The sequence below is a fragment of the Carassius carassius genome, chromosome 46 (assembly GCF_963082965.1).
Source record: "Carassius carassius chromosome 46, fCarCar2.1, whole genome shotgun sequence".
Taxonomy (NCBI): domain Eukaryota; kingdom Metazoa; phylum Chordata; class Actinopteri; order Cypriniformes; family Cyprinidae; genus Carassius; species Carassius carassius.
The window spans coordinates 12,218,639-12,240,131 of record NC_081800.1 but is presented as its reverse complement, the minus strand read 5'-3'; the positions used below and the strand labels follow the sequence as shown (position 1 = coordinate 12,240,131).

The 21,493-nt window shown below is 35.6% G+C and overlaps 1 protein-coding gene across 3 annotated transcripts in view; it reads left to right on the top strand.

Annotated features, from left to right (window-relative positions):
* Positions 1–2,022: 2,022 nt before the first annotated feature.
* The window catches only part of LOC132129192 (3-hydroxyacyl-CoA dehydrogenase type-2-like), a 32,641-nt gene continuing 13,170 nt past the window's right edge, over positions 2,023–21,493 (top strand). The window contains exons 1-6 of one of the 3 annotated variants that reach the window (XM_059540693.1): positions 2,023–2,326; positions 2,898–3,062; positions 3,196–3,360; positions 3,595–3,723; positions 4,164–4,272; positions 19,121–19,907. In XM_059540693.1, coding sequence (XP_059396676.1) covers positions 2,303–2,326; positions 2,898–3,062; positions 3,196–3,360; positions 3,595–3,723; positions 4,164–4,272; positions 19,121–19,182 — 654 coding nt within the window. In that variant the 5' untranslated portion in view covers positions 2,023–2,302 and the 3' untranslated portion in view covers positions 19,183–19,907. Of the gene's footprint in view, positions 2,327–2,897; positions 3,063–3,195; positions 3,361–3,594; positions 3,724–4,163; positions 4,273–6,732; positions 7,310–19,120; positions 19,908–21,493 lie in introns of those variants that run through there. The other 2 variants (XM_059540692.1, XR_009428449.1) reach the window with 2 other exon arrangements.

The following is a 21,493-nucleotide window of genomic DNA, read 5'->3' as shown; positions in this document are numbered from 1 at the left end:
TCATGCATGCAGGTCTGCCATTTTCTCTGAAATATTAGCCGACGGAATGCTCCATTTCAAGCGGTGAGTCAATCAAGTTAGGTTGTCGATTTGATTTGTAAAGCTGGAATTTCTTGATAAAACACTTTAATAATAGTACGCGTGTCTCTGCTTGTCATGATAAAGTTAATCTGGCGTCCAGACAGTCCACGCTTCAACAGAAACGCCTCTTGTGATTCAAACACATCAGACTGATATGCATTATCATGCCTCTGTCAGCTGTTGATTCCTGCCACTCCAGTACTAAGCCAGTATGGATGGTTTGCAACAATAATACACCATGTGGACAGTCATCATCAGCTCTAGCATTCAGTTCAAATGCAGATTGTTTTGATGCAAAGATGTTTGAGTCTCACATTGCTTAAATGTGCACATCAGTGTGCTGGAAAGATGGTAGATGAGTTTTGAGATTCTAGCTGGTACAAACTGGTAGACCATGTTATAAATCAGCCATCATCTTAAAATTGATTTTTCAACAGGGGTGCATTATAATTATGTTTAAGAGACCACTGTGAAGTATGTGAAAATGGTTCATTAACTAATTTCACTCCTAAATACATGTTGCACCTTAGATGTGCAATGACAATAAAGTTGAATAATCTAATCTAGACACAGCTGTTTCCTTTCTTGCATCATCTTTACAAATGCAGTGCACTTCATAATGCATATAACCAGGGATGTAGTGATGAAGTGAAATACAGTTGTGCATATACTGTAATGCACAATATATTATTGCAAATCAATATTTAATACCCAGTGTTCATGGGTTTTTGCCATTGCTCTTAAAGCGTCATTAATGAGGACATTTAAGTGGTTAATTTTTTTTTACATCAAATCCCACACAGCACCAGATCCTTGATCCATTTTGTGCAATCTCTTTGTTCTTCATCTTCATCGTGACTCATATTTTAAAAGATGAGCTGTATTGCCAGAAATCTGCCCACATGGTGTGGATGTTTGAGGAAGGTTAATGTTGGGTTAAAGGATGATGACGACGAACGACAGTTTTCGCTGAGGGATTTATGAAAACCAAATTAGCAATTGCAAAGGTGGTTCATTAAATTGAGAGTAAAAATAGCACAAGTAAGCATTTTATTTTTAGCTCTGACATGTCTTGTGCCTCTTGTCTCCTCCGCTAGGGTCCCAGACAGAGAGGCTGCTGCGTTGACAGCTGTGGAATGAGGTAGTAGTTTGTATAGTTTGGGATCACACCAGATCTGGGAGATAACTATACAGCCTACTGTCTTTCTCACAGCTGCTCCCTCACATCAGATACAACGATGGCGTGCCTTCACTTGGGATTTGTGGGATAGCTGAATATATGCATCTTTGCTCAGTGTCTGCTTAAATAGTGGACAATTGGTGGTGGTCTCATTGTATAAACCACAATATAAAATAAAAATATTGATGCTCATGTGTGAAGATCTTAATTTAATAAATGCAGTCTTTGTGGAATGGGTATAGATGTGTAAATAATTGGTGATTAGATTTCAAACTGCACTGTCTCTATCCAAAAAAACTAAGGTTGCTACATGATGTGATTATATATTCACTGATGGTTTATTCATTTGAGCATCTTGTGTGACTACTTATGCTATTATTAGTGTTTGTTTACACCTGCTGTAAAATATAAAAGTAAATTGAATAGACTCATTTGTGTCTCATCTTTCAATTCACTTTATCACTGATTGATTTTTAGGCCCTATATTACTTAAATGTATTACTATTCTTAAATTAAACGAGCTCAGATAAAATCTCTTCTCAAAAGGTGAGCATTCAGGCAACCTTTAGTAGATCTTCAGGGGCAAGGATGTTTGTTTTGTATGAGCCTTTGTCTCAAGACATTTTTCTGTCCTTCTGAAATCATTTTATTTCACAATACCAATATATATCATAGTTTTTTTTTATCTTTAAGATGCAAAATAGAAACAGGAAAAACTGTTTATTAAATTTTAAAACAATATAAAACAAAATAAAAAAAATTTGAGGTAAAGACTATTCATCAATAGAATTCAGGCAAGATATACTGCGCAAATTGAATAATCAAATGTAAAAATGTTTTGAAACCTTTAACAGATCAATATTAATTGTAGGTCATTAACGCTGCTAATTCTGAATGATCACGCGTCCTGTGAAGTTGTCAATCATATGAACTAACCAATCGCCTTAAAGGGCGTTGCGCGTCCGTGTTTGTGATTGGGCGGCAGAGCGCGTACGCGCGGTGACGTCACCACTGGTACCCAAGCAGTTGCAGCGTGTGAACATGGCGAACATCAGAAGTGTTAAAGTGAGAAAGAAATCGATTAATTAATAGAAATGTTCTGGCATTAATTAATAGTCTGTCCTGAAGTTCGGATTTTTCAACATTGCTTTGCAGCTCGCCTTAGTCTGGACGTCATTGTGTGTTTGTATTACACTTCTTCTCGCCATATTTTGAGTTGTAGCCACAGTACTAACGTTAACTAGTTCAGTGTAACTTCTGTGCAGTTATGAGTTTGACTGGTAGACGTGTAAACATCAGAAACAATGGCGAGTAATTTTATTACGATATCCTTAAACTCCGGTGCTTTAAGCTTAAACTTCATTCTTTTGATGCATATTTTAGTTGAACCATGACTAAATTGTTTGTTGTATGATGAAACATAAACAAGCTCTATGCAGGTTGTGTGTGTGTGTGTGTGTGTGTGTGTGTGTATATATATATAATATACTTCATCCAGTGTCAAGTCACCTTTATTTATATAGCGCTTTAAACAAAATACATTGCTTCAAAGCAACTGAACAACATTCATTAGTAAAACAGTGTGTCAATAATGCAAAATGATAAAGGCAGTGTTACCTGACTGATTGTGTGGCAGGGTATGGTGGGTCTGGTGACAGGAGGGGCCTCTGGTTTGGGCAGAGCCACAGTGGAGCGGCTCCTCAGTCAGGGGGCCAGCGCTGTGATCCTGGACCTGCCCAGCTCAGATGGACACAAGGTGGCTGCTGCTCTCGGAGACCGATGTGCATTTGCTCCTACTGATGTGAGTGACACTTCTTGTTAATGATCCTTTGATATTTTCCACTTTTTCTTCTTGCTCTTTTAGAAAGCAGTGCTTGGTTTGAAAATATGAGCTATTTGTTTTCTTCTGATTGGGCTTTTGTTTTTTAATTCAGGTCACGTCGGAGTCAGATGTAAGATCGGCTGTGGTTTTGGCCAAGCAGAAGTATGGCAAAGTGGACCTGGCGGTGAACTGTGCTGGGATAGCTGTGGCTGTGAAAACATACAACTTTAAAAAGGACCTTCCTCACAGTCTGGAGGACTTCACTCGTGTTATCACTGTTAGCCTAACTGCATTTACAGTCTAACTGTAACTGAACCTCATATGCCACTACTTCATATTTCTACAGCTCATGATTATTTCAAATATACTGGAGCAGCTGTCATTTAATAAATTTTTTTGGTCCCTGTAAAATGTATCGTTATTATTTCTCTAAAGCATCAGTCCTGTTGAGATGAGTGAATTCTGATGATTGCCTAAATTATAATGTTCTTTTAAATTTGATCTGTTAAAGGTGAACATCGCTGGGACTTTTAATGTGATCAGACTGGCTGTAGGGGAGATGGGAAAGAATGAGCCCGATGCAGATGGACACAGAGGCTGTATCATCAACACAGCCAGTGTTGCTGCTTATGATGGACAGGTATATGAGCGATACGTTTATAATATTACAGAAGTTTTCTATTTCAAATTAATGCTGTTCTGAACTTTCTTTTCACTGATGATACTACTACTACTACTACTACTAATACATGTTTCTTAAGCAGCAATTAGCATATTAGAATGATTTCTGTAAGATCATGTGACACTGAAGACTGGAGTTATGATGCTGAAAATTCAGCTTTGCATTAAAGGAATAAATTACATTTGAAAATATATTAAATAGAAATCAGTTATTTTAAATTGTAATAATATTTCTCAAAATTATTTTTTTTAATCAAATAAAAACAGCCTTGGTGTGAATAAGACACTTCTTACCTCAAACTTTTTAACCGTTAGTGTACTTTCTTTTGCTACCCTTACAGATTTATGACACTGCAGCACTGTAAAGTTTTGTAACATGTGTTTTGTTGTCTTTTTAAGGTGGGTCAGGCGTCATACTCTGCCTCTAAAGGTGGGATTGTGGGTATGACACTTCCTATTGCTCGGGATCTTGCACCAATGGGGATCCGTGTGGTCACCATCGCCCCAGGTCAGTGTCCCTCGGGTGCATATCTTGTTTCTAAACCGCATGATCTCATCATTGTGTGCCATTATTTGGTTATCAAAATTCACAGCTTGATAGGGATATAATGGTTCGTTTAGCTCATGATGTGATATGATCCACAATATGATTTTTCTCCCAATTTCTGTTTTTGGAAATTTCTATTTAAAAATGCAAATATCTTTTACGTCAAATAACAGAAATAGGCTGAAAAAAAATCTAATAAATTATCAAAATAAAAGAAATCAAAATATAAAAACTAAAATAAAAGCTTTGCCCGTGCTCTCTCCTAGCTTGGATTTAAATTTTTTAAAGAAATATCAGCATGTCCACCAGGGGCGGTTCTAGGGTGAGTGGAGATCTGGGGCTTAGCCCAGAAAAATCCATGTATGTGACTTTTTTTAAATTTTAATAAATCAGAAAGATTTACCTTGTTTAAAATATACAAAAAAAAAAAAACGAAAAACATTTTTTTAAAACATTTTATTTAAAGTTTATCCCTTGTATCCTGACACATATGCTGATGTTGTGTCTCTATCTCACTTTTTTTTGTCTCTGCTTTCTTTTCTTTTCCAATCAAGCCTGACTGGCTACACTCGTCCTGGTAGAACAGGGATAAGAAGCAAACATTAAGCAGTGCACTGACATACTCTTACTCTACAAAGATCTAATATCTCCATGTGTTTCAGTTGTTTTGTAGCTCTTCCAGCATGTCATGGAAGCCTTATGAAGGCTACTTTGTTTATGCTCTCTGAATGATTCTAAAGCCCTTTTCCAGTTGGAGAAACCTCCACTTGTTAAAGTGTCTTTGCTGTTTCGGATATGATGCTTGCCAAAGAGACGACAAGAAAAGCAGAATGCAGAATTTCTGGATACGGAATACTCAAGCCTGATTATACTCAAGTATAATTATAAAACCTGGGCTCTATACACTTATATTTTTGAAGGAGCATTTACACAGCACTTACAAATTGCATAAATAATCTTATGAGGCTAATGTATCAAATATAAAATTTGGAATACAGAAATATGAAATGATGAAAAAATTAGAATTGTACTTTGCCACTAGGCAGCGGCATGCCACTGCCTTAATGATTGAGTCGGTCAGTCATTTTAATCAATGGATTCCTTAGAGAGATGATTCATTCATAAAGTAAGCAACTGTTTTTTTATGAATGGGTCAGTGAATCATTTACTCAAGCAAATTTATTCAGTAAACACCGCTGTGTGTTGCTGCAGAGCACAACATCATGCTTTGTTTGGAACAATTTCTTTTGCGAAATATGTCTTTTTTTATTATCTTATTTATTGAATTGTTGCCCTGACACAAAAAGTCTGCCACAGACCGTGCTAACCAAACATTATAACCGCTCTGTGTGTGTGTGTGTGTGTGTGTGTGTGTGTCCTAAAGACTGTGCTGCGCAATCGTTAACTGTTAATGTTCAAAATGTAACGTTAAATCAGACAAAATTTAAAACCGAAAAAGAAATATAATACTATGATTAAAAGTTACAGATATCTGAAACTGTTGTATCTTGGCGTTCAAGTGTTGGCTGGGGTGTTTTACTTCCTTGTTTTTTTTTTTTTTTTTAAATATCCATTTTAATTTTCAAATAAATTGATCTAGTAAAATTCTACATGCCAACAAACCGCCTGGCTCCAAAAGATCTAATTTCATTGGCTGGATCGTACAGACACTCCTCGATGGTTGGCCAGTTTCCATGTCAGTCAGAAGCACTAGACAGTGGGCGGTTTTTGTCGGGTGTGAATGACAACGCGTAAATTGACAGACACTGTAGACGTGAGAGTCGAGAGATTTATTTATTTATTTAATTAAATTCTAATAGAAATTACTTTATTGGGCATGAAAACTCATTGATGGCATGGTGGTAATAAAAACATTCAGGGCTTTACTGAAAACATTCAGGGCTGCAGCCCCCTTAGCCAACCCCTAACGCTGCCCCTGATGTCCACATTTTACAGTTGAAAATACTCCTTGTAAAAGCAAAAACAGAATTGTCTGACTTCAGATTTGTGAAATTATGCTACATAAAACAGACTGGCTGAATAAGATGCAGATTCACTCTCTGCCAGCAGGTGGCGCTTATGGAACAACAGTGAAATGGGTACAGAGTTTCCATGGTTACCGCTGTAAACAAAACAGCTCTGCATTAATATGCATTATACAGAGGCAAGATGAAAAGAAAATACCATCTAAACTTAAAAGACAGTCAGTTCCCCTCAGAAATATATTCATTTAAACCCCGCCCCAACTGTAGCGTGATTTGTTTAACATCTCGATCGACTTGAATCATCACATATTTTCATCAATTTTCACCGTCTCAGGGTGTATTGTTACATCCTTATTGTTTTAACACAGTTAATTCAGTACTATTGAGACTTTTTCTATTATATCCTCCATGCTTTTGCCATTTTCTTTCCCTACAGGTCTGTTCTCCACCCCACTTCTAGCAGGATTACCTGAGAAAGTGCAGAACTTCCTGGCCAGGCAGGTGCCCTTCCCTTCACGTCTGGGAGATCCAGCTGAGTTTGCACACCTTGTGACTGCAATCGCAGAAAACCCCATGATCAACGGCGAGGTGATTCGCTTGGATGGAGCTATCCGCATGCAACCCTGAAGGAAAAAGGGAACAGAGTAGAGAGACTCCAGCTGAAATACATAAAACTGCTCTGTGACTGAAGACTTGAGACATATTAAAAATTTTCAGCATGAAGTCAGGATATTTTGTATCTGAGTGGAAGTGCTACCACTAGCATGAGTATTTAATTTTTATTTTTTTTGCCACTGGAAATCTTGTAGATTTTTCAAGACTTGAGTCGGTCTCATATTTATATACCGACTGCACTTCTGTGCCAAAGAGGTACTGTCCTCTAATGACAAATGACTGATGTGCCTCATTAGTAAATGCATTTATACCCTCATAAGGTGGTACAGGAGTCATGCAAACTCAATGTCTCTGTATCCACCTATATTTTTGTGTAAAATAAAATCTGTAAGTCATAACAGGATGAGTTTTAATGAACACTGTTGTAGATAAGCTCACGGATCACTGCAGTGAACTAAATACAGCTCCAGGAAAGATGGTCAATATGAAATGTGCTGGATTTGCCACCGTACTGACTTCTTTGACTGTTGTATCAATATTATATCAGTGGGTATTAACCGGGGTGCTGGGACCCACTAGGGGGCCTCAGCATGACTTAGAATTATTCAAATTAAAATATTATTCATACAATTAAAATGAATTCTATTGCTATTTACTGTTGCCACAATACTAAAATTATGACTAAGATCAATACTAATAATAATTATTATTAATACCTGTCTAAAATGATCTGGATACCAATATTGAACCAAATGAATAACATGACAGACCGTGCAATGTAAAGTTCTTTGCTTGCATTTTAAGGTAAATTGTTGCCAGTGTCAATGTTTTGTTTGTGTATAGAATTGTTTACAACATAGAAAAATTAGCTAAAAGGATAAAGCCAAATTAAAGTTATTTTTGCTCTCATTTGCTTTGCCAGATTCTGATGGTTAAAAAAAGAGGAAAAAATCCCTTTACTATAAAATTAACCTTTTCTAAAAGGAAAATTATTTGTCTTTGTATTTATGTACTAAAATTCTCTTTTTCAGATAAATTACAAGCATTTTGTGTCAAACAGCTCAGTAGCATGAAGAAGTGGACCAACAGAGGGCAGAATTGAGCTTATTTTGACAATCAGGACAGAAGGCTCATATAACTTTGCATATTATCTATTTTGTGACTATGACAGGGTCAAAGAGTTGCAAATGTCATTTTTGATAGTTGAAAACAATTCTAAATATATGTTCATATATTTTAGATAATTATATATTTAGATTTTAGATCACTAATGTTTGTTAATGGTTGATTTTTTTTTTAATTATTAAATTGTGGCTTAAATATACAACTAAAACAACATGGAAGACTCCTCATCAGCCAAAATAAAAGTGTGGAAAATATTGGCAGCTGTGCACAAAAGTCCAGCTAAATCCTTTACTGAACAGATTGAGCATAATTTAAGTAAACCCAGATTGATGTTAATAAATCTGCTTTAGACACACAGCTGATTGATTTCCGTCCACAGGGTGGCAGTTCCACTGTAATCAGTTTCATTAATTTCAGTCCACCCTAAATTCCACACAGGCCATGTTAACATGATTACATATCAGAGAGGTTAACAGTTCTCACAGTTACCATTTGGTTCTGGAACAAATAGGATGGTCATGTTTTCTGACAATTTCAAAATCCAATTTACCATATTACTATTTTATTATTCTTATTTCTTATATTTTTCCATTTTATCTACTATTTATATATGTAATGCACACTCTGAGTTGCTGACTAGGTTTACGTTTCAAACCATATGATATGGGTCAAACAAGCATTTGTGGAGTGTGAGGTGAAACAGATGTTAGATCACACTCGCCATACATGGTTTGAATCATGGCTGATGGTTATTGAGTGTCACTGTGTTGTATCACTTCACTCTGATGTGTTGCCCAACGTCTGCTCCATCATGTCATGCATCAGGGGGTTATAAGATAGGACGGCTTTGATGGACACTTCTTGTCATCCCATAGATCTTTGCACTGTCAGGAAAATTACTTTCACTATTAACAATGGAGCACTGGCTTCCGCAGGGGACAAACATTGGAGACTTTTTGAAGACATGTTAATGACTGAGGGGTGCAGGGAAGAGACGCCCTGGTGCTTGTTCCCAAAAAACAACTACAGGTTTTGTCTAGAATCACCAGAGGTTTCAAGAGCATACTAACAGGCTGAGTCATTTAAATGCATTGGAACAATTCACCCCCCCCCCCCACTCCCCTCCCCAACTATGTAAATATGAGTTGGGTGTAATCAGAACACAAGGCCGCTTTATGTTGAACCTCTAGGGCAGACATGCGACAACCTGATCAGCGTTTAGAAACACGTGCATCGACAGCATGTACATGCATCATTTGGATAACAAGCCGTCTCTGGAAATCCCTCAAGATATAGAAAAGACATTGCTTCATGTTGATTTTATCTGTGTAGATCCCCAAGAAGTCTTGTCTAGCCTGCTGTTTGCTCCTTGAAGTGGTCTAAAGAAAACAAGGGATATAAACTAGGACTCTTTTGGACAGATGCAGAAATGAGGAGAGAATGTGAGCTGGTTGTCATTTATCTGGGTCTACCAGACCGACCTCTATTCTTCAATAAAACATAAACATGCACGTTTTCAGATATATCAGTGAGATTAGTAGTGAAATTGTCTGCAGATAGGTGAACCTCAGAAAACAACAAGAAGAAAAATTTTAATTTATCCCATTTTTTTTACACACTCAATTGTAATTGATTATTTAAATGTAGTAATTTATAATTCAAAAATTTCATTGTTATTTCCAAATGACAGTATGAGAATGAATATAATACTGGGAATGAGATTTTTTTTTTTTACATTATGGTAATGGGAGTTTGGAGGGAAATTAACTCTAAAAATAAGCCTAAAATCTTCATTTTCTTCAGTAAGTCGGTAAGATTTTTTTTTCTTCTAAGAAATTAATATCATTAAGCAAGGATTCATTCCGTTGATGAAAAGTGACAGTAATGACATTTATAATGTATGATGGTAAAAAAAAAATTATATATCAAATAAATGCTTTTAAACCCTTCTATTTATAAAAAAAAAAAAAATCCTGAAAATGATTAGAGTTTTTACAGTTTTAAACATTGATAATAATAAATAGAAATGTTTATTGACCAGAAAATGATCAGAATGAGTTTTGAAGCATTATGTGACACTGAAGACTGGAGTAACGATGCTGAAACTTCAGCTTTGGATCACAGGAATAAATGACATTTTAAAATATATCACAATAGAAAGCTGTTATAATTATATTTCACAATATTGCTATTTTTACTGTATTTTTGTAAAGCCTTTGTGACTGTAAGAAACGTCTGTATTGTATGATAATGTATATATACTGCATGGAGAAAATTAAGCTTATTTTTAGGATAATAAAAAATGTGACAGAAGAATTATACTTGGAGAGTCATTAGAAAACACATGAGCAGAAACAGCTTTCAGGATTGGGTGTCTGTAATTAAACAGCACAGCGACGTCCCACTGAGACGCTCAATCCTTAATCTCCAGAGAATACTGCAGTGAGAATGCTAGGACAACAGGATCCCGCCTCCAAAAGCAAGAATAACAAACAAAACTTCAGGGAAACTCAAGAAAAACACCCAACAAATCTTCAAGAGACAACTGCACACACTAAAGAAACAGTGAAAGGATGATTCCCAGTCATTAAATCTAAAGAGTCCCAAATGATATTACATGTGTAGGACCATTGGCTGGTTTGAATATGAGCATTATCACTCAATCCCACATTTACAATACCTTTCACATCCAACAATACCGTAACCCAGCCTGACACTGTTCATTTACATCTTATCCTTCATGAAAACAAATACATTTGTCTGAAACATTGGATGCAGTGTCTTTCTGGGACCTATTAGAGGCATTGTGTTGGTTTTATCTGTTGAGCGCAGGCTACAGTAGCAGTCTTTGTGCTGAGGGACAGTAATCCTGTATCTGTATGTGTATTTGTGCCCACTTGAGGGTTCGAGAAAAGAGGAGGGAATCCACTAATGCTGCCCATGCTAGAGAAAACAAATCAACACAGCAGGCCTCGGCAGAACAGATATTCCCACGACATTCAGTCTTTAAAAGCGTATGCTCAAATAAAGCTATTAATCATGTCTGTTATGACACGCATGTTCTATACAGCCTTTTGTAAACTTGGATGTCGATAACAAACATACACGGGCCAGATGAAGAATCACCTTTGGTGGCTTTACCACTCTGTACATATACAGTATGTTGCCAGCAATGGGATTCATTTTATATTTACTGGGCATACAGTGCACCATTAAGAGCCAGTTATGTTTCTGGATGGCCTTTGAAACAGCCTGTAATCATAGCTTTGAGAGTGTGATGAAGATCCATCACTCCTTTAGCAACACACACTGACTTCTGACCTCATCCAGCGCTTCATTGTAGCATGACCATAAAGCTGATAGAGGTTATCCGATTTAATCAGAACACAGTAACAGCCTCTCACGACGGTCAGAGACTGACATCCTCACAATCCCGCTGCGGAAAAAGCTTTGCATCTGAAGTAAGATTCTCCTTAACATGGCAGAATGATCTCTAAAGGGATCCCCGTCACAACTGTGCCATGGTGGGTGTAATTTCTTTACAACCTACTTTCAGACGCGGCAATGTGGATGAAATCATAGAAATAGTGTTATCAGGTCACTGCAATTACAAAAGCATTTCAAACTGGGTGAGAACATTAATTAATTTCACTTCTTATTTTCTCATTTGGAGGATCTTATCTGATTTGTGTGAGGCTCAAATTTCTATCAAAGGAATAGTTCACCTAAAAATGAATATTTGCTGAAAATGTACTCATCCTCGGGCCATCCATGATGCAGATGAGTTTGTCTCGTCAGATTTGGAAATACTTAGTAGCATTACTTCACTTACTCTGCAGTGAATGGGTGCCGTCAGAATGAGAGTCCAACCATTGCTTCAGGGCTAAAATACTAGTCCTTCATCCATAACATTGCTCCAGTTTGAAACAGTTCTTTATAAATATGTCAGTGGATTTTGAAGTAAGAGGACAACAGAGAATGGATTTTTTTTTTTCACTGGAGGAAGCGTTTTTTATGGATTATGGATCAAGAAACAACGTTTTAAAGTTAAAACACCTTAATGATGGATTGGTTTCTTACAAACATGCTTTTAACTTCACAATGCATTATTTGATGGACTGGAGTGATGTGGACCACTTGTGGATTTTTGTGATGTTTTTAACAGCTGTTTGGACTCTCATTCTGACGGCACCCATTCACTGCAGAGAATACACTGGTGAGCAATTTAATGGTAAATTTCTCCAAAACTGTTCAAATGAAGAGACAAACTCATCTACATCTTGGCTGGCCTGAGGGCGAGTACATTTTCTTAATTTTTGGAAGAACTAATCCTTTAAAGTCACCGTTAAATCAAAATGAACAATTCTGATTTTTTATGGAATATTGTAGTTTATTGAAAATGATTTATCCATGTACATCATTATTTTTATAGCTGATCTGTGTATGGCTCAAATCTCTATTAAAGTCACCATGAAATCACAATAAACAATTCGTTTTCTTTTCATTATAGACTATTGCAAGTGTTTTATTATAAATTATTTATTCATGCACATCATTATTTTTTTATCAAATATCGCAGTAATTATTATAAATGATTAGTGTACATTATTTTTTTGTGAAATATTGCAGTTTATTATAAATGCCTTATCCTTGTACATCATTCTTTTTTATTGATTACTGCAGTGTTTATTATAAATAATATATCTGTATGCATTATTTTTTTAAGGTATCTGCAATGTTTTTTTTTATTTATCTGTGTAATTATTATTTTTTTAATCCATATGCCCTTATAATCTTTAATTAACATTAACTTCCCCTTCCCCTCACACAACATCTCATCCCTGATGACATGTGCACCGATGAGATGGCAGGACAATAATCCTTCTCTTCCGGCAACTTGTCACTCATATGAGATTGCAGCAATTAGCAAATGACAATGATCCAATCAATCTATTTTCAATTGACAAATCAAGTCACTCCCTCGTTTGAGTAGCCGTTTCACTCAGATATACATCAATATAGGGAAGAAAAGACTACTGCAATTTTCGTTTCATGCTAACTTTAACATGGTGGACTGGCAGCCACACCGGTGACAGGTCCACTGGGAGAGAGATGCCAGCTTTAGATGCAATTCACTTTTGGCTTTGAGAGAAAGTGGGGAAAAGAGAGAAACAGGAGGAAAAAAAAAGACATAGAAAAAACAGAAGCAAAAAAGCACAGAAGCCTAGTTTGCATAAAAACACATGACTTGGCCATGTTTGAACACTGATTCAAACCAAAAGATTCATAAGGCTTTTAAAGCTACAGGAAGCAGTGTTTCGAAAATGTCCATCACTCTATTTACATAAAGCATCTTTGTTGAACATATATGCTCTTTTGATATGACTCTAGATTACATTTATGGATTTGAAAGACTCTTATCTAAAGTGACTTATGCTGCATTCATGATATGAAGTTCACATCTTCCTTGGAAATCAATCCCATGACATTGACATTGCAGCATAGTGGACTGTTTGATCTACAGGATAATGTCGCATGCTTATATGTTGCATTTTAAACATGCTAAATAAGGCCTCCCAAGGCCTTCTACATTTAAAAAATCAGTATGAGTCTCCATCTGTCCATTTAATTACCATATGCATCTGGAAAATGAACACTGAAAATAATAGCATTGTTAACGAGAACATATCAGCATAAAATGTCTAAATGTGTGTTGCTAGCTTGCAGTAAAAGTTAAAATTGCATTAATTTCAGAAACTGCTAAAGTTTTTTACTCTTTTTTTTTTTTTTGAGCCAAATCATAGAGCTTACAAATAGTCATCCCCAGCTGTGAATCAGTGCCATGGAGCACGAACTGTCTTTATCCATTCATGGCAGCCTGACTCCAGTTGCTTAGTATTTCAAAGACATCATTACCACAGTACGCAAGCATCGTGATAGTCTGGGATGTAGTCAGCGAGACTTCATCAGCAAAGCAGTTTCATGTAGAGAGCCCAAAGGAGAGTCAAACTCAGCCGCTTTCCATTCCTTCAGCAGGGTGCTGTTCTCTCAAACTTCCCCTTGAGAGCAAGAAACTCAGGCTGTAAGAGTAGCTATTAAATGCATTACGGCTGGTCTGTTATACAACGCCACTCTGGCATACCAAACCCCCCCTTCCCAAAGTTCAGGGTAAATTATGCAGAGACTAATATCATAACTGAAGTACAGTTTATATGGGGATTTTTCAAACCTGTCTACATGATTCATATCAAAGACACATCGCTGATTAATTAGTTACTCAACTGGGAATGGAGGGTGATCTTGAATCACATTTCAGCACATTTGTACTCTTTAGTGTTTGTGTGTTTCATTATTCAATGTGTTTCAGAGAACCATTTAATTATCTATGCATCTCTCTGTCTGCCACACCTTTTCTATCAAACTGCTTTTACACATCTTTTCACACGTCAACTGAAACAAAACTCATAATAATATTGAATGGCATTGATGATCTCCTTAGAGACCGGCACGAAAACCTGCAGGTGAATATAAAACACTTTTGCTCTAGTTTATAACACTTGTGTGTCCAATCAAGTTTAATATATTGAAATCTATTCAACCAGAAGCTCAACTATGCAAAAGAGTCTGAGATGAATCTGATACAGGACACGCCAGTAAGCCTCAAAACAGCCATCAGTATACTTAAGGCTAATATGAGAGACACAAACACAAGTGTAGGCTTACTACAACTGCCCTGAAACAACTGCTGGGAGAACACTGCGTGTTATTATTTGCAGCATGAAAATAAAAGTTGGCATCCAAATAATAACTGACACATAAAACCAAGTCTCCTCCCTACTTTTAAAAAGAGTTTCTGATATTTAGTTTTACTTAAATGTACATCACAATATTGAATCTCTCACTACTTTCGTTATTTTGCAACTTTAAAGTTCTCATTTATTTTAATTTGACCATCACTGAATCCAAATTATCTTAATGGTTAATTAACAAAGCATTTGGTTAACCTGTAGATTTTTATTTGTTTATATATCATGTTTTAAGTTACATGTTTGAAATAGTTAAACCAAACATAATGAATTCTGCTTTTTTTAAGCTAGTAATACACTAGTACATGCAGTACAGTATTATACCGTAAATTGTGTTACTGTACACCGTTGCAAAGTGCAAGTACTTTTTACAATTCAAAGTAACAATTCAATTTCAAGATACAAGGTATCATTTGCGATTACAAAAGTGTCATTCAAGGTACTTTTGCATTTCCTCTGTCACAGTAAAACCAAAATAATAATACAATACATATGTTAAAGTAAATAGAGGGCAATAACATGAATTTGAAGTCTTCTGTAATTTTAACATGCATTTGCCCTCAAAACATTTTGATTACAAAAAAAGATGTTCTCCTACATGAAACCTATTTCTGAAATTGTAACTATTCAATCAGTTACACGAAACTGAACCAGTGGCGAAGCTTCTGGTGGGCAATGTCCCACCCATTTTCAGCTGTGGCCCACCCAATGAGAAGCTGGTAATTTTCCAGATGTAAGTTATTTATCAAAAGATAATAATTATAAATGTATAGTTTCAATAAAACTTCATATATGTGCTTTAAAATATATTTAACGTGAGTTTTTATGGTAAATTACAGGCAGTTTATTAATTTTCCCTCTTCCTATCCTCCTTTTTCCTCAACATGAAAGTAAGCCTATGGGTGAGACGTTTCCGTTTCATTAGTTGCTATAGGTAAATAACGAAAAGAACAACAACATGCAGTAAACAGTAAAACTGTTTGCAGTACAAACCAGTGTGTTCTTAATCAAGATAACAGATTAAAATAATATGACAGGACGCATGAATTGTCAATATCAAGCAGCAAAACAAACTGTTTTGTAACAGCTAAAAATAGCTGGACGCAAATGAGACCGGAAGCTAGACCCATAGAATTTACAAATGGCGACGGCCATTTTTACGTCAGGAAAAAGGTGGATAGGTGCTTATAGGTGCTTGTCAAAACAATGATTGGCCAGTTTATGTTAGTCCCACCCACAATTATGTTAATGACGTGAGGACGTGAGTATTTGAAAATAGTGTTAAATTTGAAAGTTGAATTTGAAAATAGCGAAACAAACCTCATTCAGAATTTAAAAAGTATATATTGGATTTTCCAAATGAAATGTTAGTCTTAGCACTGACTCCGGACTGCCTACATATGAAACCAGACCAGCGGGTGATGGCTTTATAGATTAGAAACTTCTGAGCCAAACGTGTTTAAACCATATTACCATAGGTACAGTGTTTGATCCGCTAAATAGATGCGTTCTTTGTGGTAAGAAAAAAATAAACATTGTGCTAGATACTCTTCTTCACAATGAAGTGCATATTTGCAGCTGCGCTCATTTCTGCAGTCCTCGATATTTACTCTACTTTAAATGCGAACTGAGATATTTGATTATGAGATCATCTATGAAGCTCCATCGTCTAAAGTAATGCTTTACATACAGTAAACTTTATTTAACGTTTGGCAATGCTTAACTAACATTAAAAATGAGAAATACATTTGGGATAGTATTAATTAATCTTTGTTGACTAATACAATTTCAACTTTTCGTTAGCTCTGGTACGGTTAACAGATAAAACTTTTAATTTTAATAATGTATTAGTAAATGTTGAAATTAAAATGAATTTAAACAATACTTTAGTAATATTGTGTATTGAATCTTTGTGCTGTATTTTCTGTTGGCAATTTGATATGCAGTTTTCATATGCTACACTTTGCCCACCCAGTTTTATGTAGGCCCACCCACTTAAACATATCTGGCCTCGTCCCTGAACTGAACAGCCGGCTCTGTGGAAACAGGATGATTTTTACACATTTCAAGTGTTCTTCAGTGAATGAATCATTTTGATGAGAGGGGACAGATTTGCTCTCCTATCTCCTATCTTCTTTGTCAAATTGGCTCTTCTTGTTGGAAATCATACACAGTCTGAAATTACCTCATTTATCATTCAATGTTGCATTGTTTCTAATGGGATCATAGGTAGCCAATATAGGGCAAAGTTTGTACGTCAAATTTGCAACCAGTACTGTGTGACGTGAATGATGTAGTTAGACGGATGATATTTCAGGTCCCTTCTCCTTCATTATTCAATGTATGGACTTCATGGACACTCTCTTTAATAGAAAAACTCACCTGAGCAACAGTGCATGTCATCCGGGTTGTGTCATCGCTGGCTATGAGATGATGAGGCTGCGTGGACCTGCATTTAAGAGTATGAATAGAACATTAGACCATGTTACAGGACTGCTCTGAATTCATAACACTGAATGAAGACAGACAGAGGCATCCGGAGAGCTATCGCCCCTAACCGAGCACTGAACTATGAAATGAATGCCTGTCCTCTCACTCTTTGAAAGGCAGGTTCACAAGAAGCTGGACAGAAGTGAATTTAATGACGTCTAAAAGACGAAGAACATGCCCTTGGTTTTGTAAAACAATGTAATAAAAAGGAACTTGGATGCAGTTATGAGATAATGAGCCCAGGTCTCCAGGTGAAACAGGTCCATATTTGCAGCTAATGTCTTGGCCGAGATCCTAATCGAGTCCTAAACAATCTGGCTGGTGGAATGATCCACTCAACTAAAGGGATAATTAAAGATAAAGGGCTCCCATTTTTCTATTCAGTGCTAATGTAATTGTGATGGTCTTAAACAAAGTACAGTTCGGAGAGGTCATTATCTTGCTGTTTTTAATATTTTTACTTTGAAAACTCCTGCCATGAGGTAGCTGTTTCTTAACTGTATCACTCATAGAGGGCTCAATTTATATAGAAAAAACTCCAGTCTGCTGTGGCTGCAACCAAAGTTCAGTAAAATGTTCATAGATCAGTCATCCTTCAATGTACTTCATGCCGTTTTCTGTGGTAGTCCTTCAAAGCAAAAAACAAAAATAAAAATTGTTTTAGAGTCTCACATAGTTTGAAAATGGCAATCTAATATTTAAGATGTTTAAGTTTTCAGGTTCGGTTCAGAGTAGATGACCCAATATCCTGCTCACTGTTATGCCTTTTAGCAGGATACTATTCATTATTCAACATAAACTACAGTTCAATAGTTTGAGGGTTGGTAAAATTATGTTTTTGAAAATCTCATGCTCACCAATGCTGCATTATTTAATCAAAATACAGTTAAACAGTAATATTGTAAAATATTGAACTGCTTTCAATTTTAATATATTTTAAAATTTAATTTATTCCTGTGATGTAAATGCTGAATTTTCAGCACTCGTCCAGTCTTCAGTGACACATGATCCTTAAAAAAATCTTTCTAATATGCTGATTTGTGGCTTAAGAAAAATTTCTTCTCATCATCAATGTTGAAACAGTTTTACTGCTTAAAGGGATGAATCACCCAAAAAATGAAAATGACCCAGATTTAGTCATCCTCCAGCCATCCTTGGTGTTTACGTCATTTTTTTTTTCCAGGTAAACGCAAAGTGAGTAATATTTAAAGATGTCCTGGTTTTTCCAAGCTTTGTAATGGCAGTGAATGGTGGTTGAGATTTTGAAGCCCCAAAAAAGTGCATCCATCCATCAAAAAAAGTAATCCAAACTGGGGGCCAATAAAGGCCTTCTGAAGCAAAATGATGCATTTGTGTAAGAAAAATATCCAAATGTAAAACTTTATAAACTGTAATCTACGGCATCCAATAACTGTCATATGCACGTTCCCCAGAGAGTGGCGTTCCAGCGGATTATGATACATTTTTTTCAGTATTTTTTGAAGAAGTTCAAAAGAACAGCATTTACTGAAATTGTAAGAATATGTCTTTACTGTTACTTTTGAGTAAAATCAATGAATGGCTGGAAAAAAAGTATTCATTGCCTACCAAAATTTTTTTACTAACTTAAATCTTTTGAACAGTGACAATGTACCATGCTGTGCTGCAGATTTCCCACATACTGTAATTTCCGCTCATCCCTCAGTGTCTATAAATGAACAGGAAACATATTTACAATAATGACACTAAAGAGAATGTGAAGCTCAGAGTTAAGCTCAGGAATTTTTTTTTTTTTTTTTTTTACTTGAGGTGTTAAGTTGCTACCAGTGGGAATCCACAGAAGTGATGCTGTAGTGCCAGAAGCAACTTAACAACTCACGCAACAAATATTTTGCTGAATTGAGCTATGTGTGAATAGAGCTCTACAGATGCTGGTATTACTTCCTGCTATTTCCTCAAAGACACTCAAAGAAATCATGTTTACCTGTGAAACTGGTTGACATGAGTTAACATGTATTGATGTAACATGTACTGTGCTATGGTTATATGTGCACATTTTAAATATTTGTGATTCTGTCTGCTTACCTGATGAGATTTCCAACTATATTTACTGTAAACATTTCCCATTCAAACACACTTAATATTAATTATTTCTAGAATATAAACAGGGAACTGTCAATGCATTTTATGTATAAAAAGTGTCTCTAAATGAAGAACCACAATTAAATAAGGCTGAAATGTGTGATTTCTGTGCAATTAGTGGCATTCAGCAGAAGTAAAAATAAAGAAAAAATACATAACTATATTTTACTGTATACATTTGAACTGACTCAAGCTAAATAGCAATGGTATTATGTCTTCTGGGAAGCTGTTTAAAGCTTAAATGAACTTGTTTCATAATTGACAAACTTTAGTTACTGAACTATACTGAATCAATACTGAACTAACTTGAGCTGAATAATGACACTTGAATTTGAATTCGTCTAATATTTGATGAAGTTTGCATCATCAAATCTGTTATTTTCCTGTTTATTGCTGTCATGCTGCTGTGAAACATTCTGTATCGTATACCATTATAAGCAATATAAATAAAAGTGACTTGACTTGATAAAATAAATAAGAAAATGACTTAATTATATCAACAGTTTTCAAATAGTTTTCCCAAAACCCACAATACAGCAGTCTAATAAGACAATATATGACAATACACCTTATATATGACAATAAACATTAAGCTAGAATAATATAAAGTATTTTAAAATTTAAAAACAACATCTAAATGACCTTTAAAAGTCACAAAGTTAGAATAATTGTATCCATTTTAACGTGGGAAATGTATACACAGCATAATGTACTGTAGCAGCAGACTTGGATAATTAATGGTTAGTCATTAAAATATTTAGTTTAAATATTGGAGGCAGAAGTAGGATTGAACTTAAAGCCAAATATATAATGATGCATAATAAACATGAGTCTGAGTGTTTGGTCTAAAAAAAACAAAAAAAGATTTTGTTTTTGAAGAAGTTTTTACAAATAATATTCTGCAAAAAATTAAATGAATCAGATCCATCCAAAGGGTTTAATGGACCTTTCAGAATACCTCTAGTAAGTAACACAGCTCTCACTTTGATCTTGAAGGCTGAATTGCTCTCACTAATTACTCAAACACACACTCACACACCAAGAACAAAAGAGGGAAACGTCTCTCAAAAGACCTCTGCTGAACAGTTTCTATGAAAAATTGCAGACTTATCAACTGAATGATGATGGCACGTATCTATCAATGGGGCATTACGGGGCAGCCTCTCGGCGCTCTGCCTTCAGCAGCAATGCACCGTAAATTTACAGGGCAACAATTATGAGTCTTTTCAGGAAGATAAAGGCAGGACCCTGTTTCCCAAAAGTAATAAACCTGACTCACGCAACCCTAGTTGAGGATGAAAAATGTTCCCCTGACAACTGCGTTTGTCGTGCAAGCTGGTTTTCCTCAACTGGCATGCTAGGCAAGCAATCTCCTTTCATCACAGGCAGAGCATGCAATTTCAGGGCTCATATCCACCAATTTTGTGTTACTCACATAAGGGAAGAAGGAATGTAAGCTGAAAAACATAACGCGAGATTAAAAAAATAGCACACTCTTTTAGGACTGTAAAACACTCCAAATCGAAAACATTTTAGACTATGAAAACAAGATCTAGGAGAAAATACTCATTAGATTCTTGTTCAAGCGTCACATAATGTCAAAATGTTTTCTTTAAGTTTGGTCAGATTTACATTGGCAGCCAAAAATTTGGAATAATTTTTTTTTTTTTTTGAAAGAGGTCTCTTATAATAAACAAGTCTACATTAATTTGATAAAAACAGCAAAAACAGTAAAATTGTAAAATATTACAATTTAAAATAACGATTTTCTATTGTTTATATATGTAAAAATGTAATGCACTGTATTCATGTGATAGTATAGACATTCATAATGTGACATATTTTTTTTAAATAAAAATATTTCAGATAAATGCTGTGCAGTGCAAAGAATCCTAACTAAAAAAATTTGTTTCCTCGAAAATATTAAGCAGCAAAAACTTTTCACGACTCATGATGATAATAATAATAATTGAGCACACTGAAGACTAGAGAAACAGCTGCTGAAAAGTCAGCTTTGCCATTACAGAAATAAATGTCTTT